General features: G+C 34.3%; 1 protein-coding gene across 1 annotated transcript; it reads right to left on the bottom strand.

Annotated features, from left to right (window-relative positions):
* Positions 1-8,227: 8,227 nt before the first annotated feature.
* On the bottom strand, positions 8,228-8,734 carry LOC137618484 (uncharacterized). Its single transcript, XM_068348643.1, has one exon. It carries the CDS (start codon positions 8,732-8,734, stop codon positions 8,228-8,230), a length of 507 nt encoding a protein of 168 aa, XP_068204744.1.
* Positions 8,735-9,655: the final 921 nt, after the last annotated feature.

The raw sequence follows: 9,655 nt of genomic DNA, 5'->3' as shown, positions 1-9,655 counted from the left end.
GTGTGTATATATATAATATATAATATATATATATATATATATAATGTCTATTTATACATATATATTATATACACATATCTATGAACTGTGTGTATAAATATATGTGTGTATATATATATATATATGTGTGTGTGTGTGTGTGTGTATACACATATATATGGTATGTATATATAGGCTATACACACAAACACACACACACATATATATATATATATATATATCAAATCTCCCCTATTTTCTCCACCTCCATAAACGTTGGCATCTATATTCTGCTGAACAAACTGCTGTTCGATGGTCAAAGATTGACCCGTGGACCTACCAAACGTGAGTCAGTTGTTTGACCTCTCAGCCACGTATTCACATTAGATAGTTACATATTCTAGAGCATTTTGTCACATTTTTTCGATTTATTTTTGTGGTTTTTTGTTAATTGGTTTCTATTCCCTGTTAGAGCCTATGGGCTTATAGCATCTTGCTTTCACAACTTGGGTTATAGCCTAGCTTGGAATAATGATAATAATAATAGTAATAATATTAATGATTTAACATAAAAATAAATCAATTGTGCCTTCATGTATTTTGCGTCTTTGTGCTAAAAGAATATCGGCGTTCCTGAAAGAAATTTAGTTAGAATATCGATTATATTCTCTCTCTCTCTCTCTCTCTCTCTCTCTCTCTCTCTCTCCCTAAATAGTCCTAAACATTTTTAAATAAAAGTACCATGTATTGCATCTCTCTCTCTCTCTCTCTCTCTCTCTCTCTAAATAGTCCTAAACTTTTTTAAATAAAAGTACCATGTATTGCATCTCTCTCTCTCTCTCTCTCTCTCTCTCTCTCTCTCTCTCGTCCTAAAATTTTTTTTAAATAAAAGTACCATATATTGCATATTTTTTTCTCTCTCTCTCTCTCTCTCTCTCTCTCTCTCTCTCAATAGTCCTAAACTTTTTCTAATAGAAGTACCATGTATTGCATCTCTCTCTCTCTCTCTCTCTCTCTCTCTCTCTGTATGTATATATATATATATATATATATATAACAAGATCCTTTTGAAAATTCCAAATGAAGAATCTCTCTCTCACTCTCTCTCTCTCTCTCTCTCTCTCTCTCTCTCTTTCTCTCTGTTCACTTGTGGTGGAGCAACACATTCTTTCTTCTCTTTTTCTCTCATTGTTGCACAAGTGGTAGTAGTAGTAGTAGTAGTGTAGTGGCAGCCTTTGCTCCTCCGCCTCCCACCTGGTATTCTTCAATCACTGTTGAGTCGCTTCCCTTTTTTTTTTCTTTTTTTTCTTTTTTTGTTGGTTGGGATAATCACTTACCAGTACGACGTCATTCAGGTAATATCTTAGTTCACCCTTATGTATTTGGCTATTGGTTATATTCATTGCTCATGTATATTTATATATATATATGTTTGTGTTTGTATAGATATACATGAATACAGTATATATATATATATATATATATATATAATCATATGTTTATAATACACACATATACAGTATATGTTTATGTTTACGTGGGAGTCTATGGATGGCATGTTTTATAAAATCATGCATTATACTCCAAAGCCAATTTCATTTATTAATTCAATTAATAGACTTTCATTTCTAGGTGAGTTCTCATCCATAAGATTCCAGTATTTTTTTAAACCAGTTGAAGACTACACTAGTAATTTTCTCTAGATTTTTTTTTTTTACCTATATTGAAATATCCCCTTTTCATATGATGTAGAATACGTTCGTGTATTTTCATATCCAGTTATCCTAAAATACAGCCTTATGGCTAACAAGTTACTACAAAGTATTCTTGTATAAGAGATATATGTTGAAAATTTATTTTCAGAGTCTTATTGTTAATGATTTGCGCTGATCTATTCCGTACCAGTTTTAGATATTAGGATGCCAGAAAACCTCAAATCAATCAATCAATCGGTACCAGTTTGTAAAATGTTGATTCAAAGTCTTATTCACAAACCCGGGAATTAGCTCTTTTTATAATTAATTCATTTATCAAAAGATAATTTGTTCATCTCTTTTCTACAGTTACTATTTACGGCCCCGTTCAATTGAGCTTACGAATCTAGCCTCTTTTCTCAGGTGGTCTTGTAACAGCCGCCAGTCCACCACTTCCCACATGTACTTTGTGCTTTTTGGTAATCTTAGGATTCAGTATTACATTGATGATATCTAACTATTGTCAAAATTTAGAATTATGTTACTGGTATTGATATTTATGAATCTTTTAACCATTTTTCGTTCTCCGTGTTGCTTCTCTTGGTGTCAAGTCCAACTTTTTTTCTCTAATTTTATTCTTTCCTTCTGGAATGGACGACAAACTACACCAATAAAGTCACCCAGTAGGTTTTATTATTATTATTATTATTATTATTATTATTATTATTATTATTATTATTATTATTATTATTAAGCTACAACCCTATCTGGACCGGTGTTGAATACAAATGATAGAAGATGATAGAATTCTTCAAATATAACATGGGGGAATTCGTAGTAGTGAAAACGCTAGCATAAGTAAAAAAGGCTGATCATTATGATCTGATCTTGGTTCGTGAAAAGACTCAATCATTGCAGAAAGTAAGAAGAGAGGAGGAGGGAGGGGAGGGATAGAATAAAGGGAATGAGAAGTAGGATAGAAGTTTTTATGGATGTATTAGCAAGGAAGGCCTCAACATCCAGAAGGTGCTGGAATGCTGGAATGCATGTCAGGTAGATTGTTCCAGTGTGGAGGAGTGTTGCATCCCTTTACCGATAAGTTCTTCTGTGCAAGAGTAAAAATTTCCTGTGGTTGTTGAATTTTCCACGATTCAAAAGTATATTCATGATTGATTACATACCATGTAGGTAGGTTAAGGTACTAGGAGAAAATGCCATCAAAATTGAGGGATCCTTTAAAAACTAAATTAATATTAGATCATTTCCTGTGGTTGTTGAATTTTCCACGATTCAAAAGTATATTCATGATTGATTATATACCATGTAGGTAGGTTAAGGTACTAGCTACCCATGGAGAAAATGCCATCAAAATTGCAGGATCCTTTAAAAACTAGATTAATGCTAGATCTTTTTTTTGGGTAAAGCTCTTTCTACTTGCACAGCATATCACCTTTTTCCTCACACTAAACATACTATGATTTACACTCCTTGGTGAATAGATAGCTACTGTAACTATTCAGTGTCAATTTGCCCACATGGTAAGGTTACAAGAGATTATATACCCGTGGTAAAGCAGCTCTTTTAGGATAAACGAAAGATACAAAATCAAACCAATATTTTACTCTTAGCTAGTGTCCACAGTTTGAAATTAGTTTTATTGCTCATAGAAACCAGCTCAGTAAGAGTCGAGCTAGACTCATTGGTAAGGCAATATTTTACTCTTAGCTAGTTCCACAGTTTGAAATTAGTTTTATTGCTCTTAGAAACCGGCTCAGTAAGAGTCGAGCTATACAAAATCAAACCAATATTTTACTCTTGGCTAGTGTCCACAGTTTGAAATTTGTTTTATTGCTCATAGAAACCGGCATTGTAAGAGTCGAGCTAGACTTATTGGTAAGGCAATATTTTACTCTTAGCTAGTGTCCACAGTTTGAAATTAGTTTTATTGCTCATAGAAACCAGCTCTTTAAGAGTCGAGCTAGACTTATTGGTAAGGCAATATTTTACCCTTAGCTAGTGTCCACAGTTTGAAATTTGTTTTATTGCTCATAGAAACCGGCTCTGTAAGAGTCGAGCTAGACTTATTGGTAAGGCAATATTTTACCCTTAGCTAGTGTCCACAGTTTGAAATTAGTTTTATTGCTCATGGCTCTGTAAGAGTCGAGCTAGGCTTATTGGTAAGGTAAATCAAACCAATATTTTACTCTTAGCTAGTGTCCACAGTTTGAAATTAGTTTTATTGCTCATGGAAACCAGCTCAGTAAGAGTCGAGCTAGACTTATTGGTAAGGCAATATTTTACTCTTAGCTAGTGTCCACAGTTTGAAATTAATTTTATTGCTCATGGAATCCAGCTCTGTAAGAATCTAGGTATATAAAATCAAACCAATATTTTACTCTTAGTTAGCGTCCACAGTTTGAAATTAGTTTTATTGCTCATAGAAACCAGCTCAGTAAGAGTAGAGCTAGACTTATTGATAAGGTATTTCGTGTCCTTTTAATAAATATTGGTCTTGCTCATGTAAGAACCGTATTCTGTCATTTTACTCTTTAATTAGGATTTTGTGGTAGTCAGTCTTAAAAGATAAACCAAGGATTCCCGGTGGTTTATTGAAGAGATTGCGTCTTTTCCTGTTACTCTTTCTTTTCTATTTTAATTTGAAAACCACTAGTTGTGTCATTCTCTCTATAACGTTGCATTCAAACAGGTATTTTTTTTATAATTTTCTTATTCACATTTGTAGTTTATTCCTTTCTTAACTATTTATCCAATCTCTTGCAAGATTCTGATTTCCAACAAAAGTTTCAGTTTAGTTTGTATATATATATATATATATATATATGTGTGTGTGTGTGTGTGTGTGTATATATACATATATGTATATATATACATATATATGTATATATATGTATATATATTGTATATATGTGTATATATATATGTATATACATATATATATATATATATATATATCGTATGTGTATATATATATATATATATATATTGTATATGTATATATATATTGTATATGTATATATATATATTGTATATGTATATGTATATATATATATATAGAGAGAGAGAGAGAGAGAGAGAGAGGAGAGAGAGAGAGAGAGCAATCTGCATTGATAAATATATTTTAATATAACCTGCTCTGGATTATTATGAATGAATTAGTGCTCCAAATCTAATTCTTTTCAAAATGATCAAGATTATCTATTTCTGAAACATCCAGATAACCGAATCCTGGCCATCAATACCAGTTCCCCAGAGCACAACCCAGTCGTTACTACCCCTTCAATCTCAATCTTATCTGATCACCCTCTGGGACTGGGTGAAGCTCAAGAACATATCTAAGCACCCGTGTTATTCTTTTAAAAGCTCTGTGTTATGTGATTTCTGTCCAATGTTGAGGCAGTATACTTGCTGTAATTTTCTACACTACATCGGCCTCAATCACGGTTTTCAAGTCAAGTTTGAATCGTTGGGTAGGTTACTCCTTTCTGTTTTCAAGTCAAGTTTGACTCGTTGGTCTGGTTAATCCCTTCTGTTTTTAAGTCAAGATTGAATCGTTTGGCTTGTTAACCACCTCTGTTTTTAAGTCAAGTTTGACTCGTTGGGCTGGTTAATCCCTTCTGTTTTTAAGTCAAGATTGAATCGTTTGGCTTGTTAACCTCCTCTGTTTTTAAGTCAAGTTTGACTCGTTGGTCTGGTTAATCCCTTCTGTATTTAAGTCAAGATTGAATCGTTTGGCTTGTTAGTCCCCTCTGTTTTTAAGTCAAGTTTGACTCGTTGGTCTGGTTAATCCTTTCTGTTTTTAAGTCAAGATTGAATCGTTTGGCTTGTTAACCTCCTCTGTTTTTAAGTCAAGTCTGACTCGTTGGGCTGGTTAATCCCTTCCGTTCTTAAGTCACATCTGACTCGTTGGGCTGGTTAATCTCTTCTCTTTTTAAGTCAAGTTTGACTCATTGGTCTGGTTAATCCCTTCTATTTTTAAGTCAAGTCTTGACTCTTTTGGGCTGGTTAATCACCTCTGTTTTTAAGTCAAGTCTGACTCTTTGGGCTGGTTAATCCCTTTTGATTTTAAGTCCAGTCTCGTTGGGCTGGTTAATGTGCTCTGTTTTTTTTAAAATCAAGTCTGACTCATTGAGCTGATAAATCCCTTCTGTTTTTAAGTCACATCTGACTTGTTAGGCTGGTTAATCCCCTTTGTTTTTAAGCCAAGTCTGACTCGTTGGAGTGGTTAATCCCCTATATTTTTAAGTCAAATCTGACTCAGTGGACTGATTAATTCCCTCTGTTTTTAAGTCAAGTCTGACTCGTTAGGCTGGTTAATCCCCTCTGCTTATAAATCAAGTCTAACTTGTTTGGTTGGTTAATCCCCTTTGTTTTTTAAATCAAGTCTGACTCGGTGGGCTGGTTAATCCTCTCTGTTTTTTAAGTCAAGCCTAACTCGTTATGCTGGTTAATCCTCTCTGTTTTTTAAGCCAAATCTGACTCATTGGGCTGGTTATTTCCCTCTGTTTTAAGTCAAGTCTGACTCGTTAGGCTGGTTCCCTCTGTTTTTAAGTCAAGTCTGACTTGTAAGGGTGGTTATTCCCTTCTGTTTTCAAGTCAAGTCTGACTTGTTGGGTTGGTTAATCCCTTTTGTTTTTAAATCAAGTCTGACTCGTTAGGCTAGTTAATCCCCTCTGTTTTCAAGTCAAGTGTGACTCGTTGGGCTAGTTAATCCCCTTTATTTTTAAGTCAAGTCTGACTCGTTGGACTGAATAATCCTCTCGATTTTTAAGTCATGTCTGGCTCGTTAGGCTGGTTAATCCCCTCTGTTTTTAAATCAAGTCTGACTCGTTAGGCTAGTTAACCCCCTCTGTTTTTAAGTCAAGTCTGACTCGTTGGCTGTTTAATCCTTTCTGTTTTTAAGTCAAGTCTGACTCAGGTTGGTTAGTTTTTTTCATGAAATCTTGAAATATTTTGGTCGTTGGTGTGATGAATAGTTGGTCCTTTAATGTTTATTTGGTGGGTCTAAATATCTTGTCCTAAAAAGTTTATTGGACGGGTCTAAATACCTTGTCCTGAAAGGTTTATTGGACGGGTCTAAATACCTTGTCTTGAAAGTTTTATTAGACGGGTCTAAATACCTTGTCCTGAAAGGTTTATTAGACGGGTCTAAACACCTTGTCCTGAAAGGTTTATTGGACCGATCTAAATTCCTTGTCCTGAAAGGTTTATTTGACAAGTCTAAATACATTGTCCTGAAAGGTTTATTGGACCGGTCTAAATACCTTGTCCTGAAAGGTTTATTGGACTGGTCTAAATTCCTTGTCTTGAAAGGTTTATTGGACCGGTCTAAATACATTGTCCTGATAGGTTTATTGGACCGGTCTAAACACCTTGTCCTGAAAGGTTCATTGGACGGGTCTAAATACTTTGTCCTGATAGGTTTATTGGACGAGTCTAAATACATTGTCCTGATAGGTTTATTGGACGAGTCTAAATACATTGTCCTGAAGGGTTTATCGGACGGGTCTAAATACCTTGTCCTGAAAGGTTTATTGGACCGGTCTAAATACCTTGTCCTGAAAGGTTTATCGGACCGGTCTAAATACCTTGTCCTGAAAGGTTTATTGGACCAGTCTAAATACCTTGTCCTGAAAGGTTTATTGGTCCTTTCTAAATACATTGTCCTGATAGGTTTATTTGACGAGTCTAAATACGTTGTCCTGATAGGTTTATTTGACGAGTCTAAATACATTGTCCTGATAGGTTTATTTGACGAGTCTAAATACATTGTCCTGATAGGTTTATTTGACGAGTCTAAATACGTTGTCCTGATAGGTTTATTTGACGAGTCTAGATACGTTGTCCTGATAGGTTTATTTGACGAGTCTAGATACGTTGTCCTGATAGGTTTATTTGACGAGTCTAGATACGTTGTCCTGATAGGTTTATTTGACGAGTCTAGATACGTTGTCCTGATAGGTTTATTTGACGAGTCTAGATACGTTGTCCTGAAAGGTTTATTTGACGAGTCTAGATACGTTGTCCTGATAGGTTTATTTGACGAGTCTAGATACGTTGTCCTGAAAGGTTTATTTGACGAGTCTAAATACGTTGTCCTGAAAGGTTTATTTGACGAGTCTAGATACATTGTCCTGATAGGTTTATTTGACGAGTCTAAATACGTTGTCCTGATAGGTTTATTTGACGAGTCTAAATACATTGTCCTGATAGGTTTATTTGACGAGTCTAAATACGTCCTGATAGGTTTATTTGACGAGTCTAAATACATTGTCCTGATAGGTTTATTTGACGAGTCTAAATACGTTGTCCTGATAGGTTTATTTGACGAGTCTAAATACCTTGTCCTGAAAGGTTTATTTGACGAGTCTAAATACCTTGTCCTGAAAGGTTTATTGGACGGGTCTAAATTCCTTGTCCTGAAAGGTTTATTTGACGAGTCTAAATACCTTGTCCTGAAAGGTTTATTTGACGAGTCTAAATACATTGTCCTGAAAGGTTTATTTGACAAGTCTAAATACATTGTCCTGATAGGTTTATTGGACGGGTCTAAATACACTGTCCTGATAGGTTTCAGTCCTGATAGGTTTATTTGACGAGTCTAAATACATTGTCCTGATAGGTTTATTTGACGAGTCTAAATACACTGTCCTGATAGGTTTCTTTGACGAGTCTAAATACGTTGTCCTGATAGGTTTATTTGACGAGTCTAAATACACTGTCCTGATAGGTTTCTTTGACGAGTCTAAATACGTTGTCCTGATAGGTTTATTTGACGAGTCTAAATACACTGTCCTGATAGGTTTCTTTGACGAGTCTAAATACGTTGTCCTGATAGGTTTATTTGACGAGTCTAAATACACTGTCCTGATAGGTTTCTTTGACGAGTCTAAATACATTGTCCTGATAGGTTTATTTGACGAGTCTAAATACATTGTCCTGATAGGTTTCTTTGACGAGTCTAAGTACATTGTCCTGATAGGTTTATTTGACGAGTCTAAATACATTGTCCTGATAGGTTTATTTGACGAGTCTAAATACATTGTCCTGATAGGTTTATTTGACGAGTCTAGGTATGTCTCAAAGTATGATTTTGTTCCATTGCAGAGTGTATTAAACTTCCAAGCTGTGATAACTACTAAGGGAATTAAGAAGCTATTATCTATTTGACCTGGATGTCTGACAATAAAATATTTCATATTTATATATTGAAATATTTTGCAAGCTAGGCTTTAGAAATGGATTCAGAAATGAATCCATAATTTTTTAGGAAGCCCTGCATTTTTGTGGTTGTGTAAAATAAATTTCAATATCTTTGTAAAATATAGATACTGACGTTCCATAAATAAAACTCTTAGCCATACTTTATAGAGACTAGGACAAAAAATTGCAGAAAATTTATAAAATCGTTTACTGTTGTTGTTATTATTGCTAGGCAAGCTTCATCCTTAGGAGTGTTTTCTCTTCATTCATGTCCATCCTCATTGTTGCGTCTTGCTAATTCACCGTACGTTGTGCCATTGTTTGTAAATATATATATATATATATATATATACAGTATATATATATATATATATATATACTGTATATATATATATATATATATACACACAGTATATATATATACAGTATATATATATACAGTATATATATACAGTATATATATACAGTATATATATATATATATATATATATGTATATATATATATATATATATATTAGGGTACAGAATATAGATGTGAAGGATTCTTGTGTATCATATATGCAATATTCTGAATTACGGAAATTCTAGTCCCATTGATCTCCCCAAGTGTCTGGCATTGACAAACGTATGACTACTCGGTTTCTCCTCTCCTATCGGAGAGGTGAGAGTAGTAGCCATACCCTGGAGAGAGGGGTTACCCCTAGAGGTAAACTCGTAAACCACAATCTCTCACAAACTGCCGAAACTGCCTTGTTATAGT

Source organism: Palaemon carinicauda, chromosome 24 (genome assembly GCF_036898095.1).
Source record: "Palaemon carinicauda isolate YSFRI2023 chromosome 24, ASM3689809v2, whole genome shotgun sequence".
In the NCBI taxonomy this organism is placed as follows: domain Eukaryota; kingdom Metazoa; phylum Arthropoda; class Malacostraca; order Decapoda; family Palaemonidae; genus Palaemon; species Palaemon carinicauda.
Note: the sequence above shows the minus strand (reverse complement) of the source record. Positions and strands in the feature narration are given on the sequence as shown.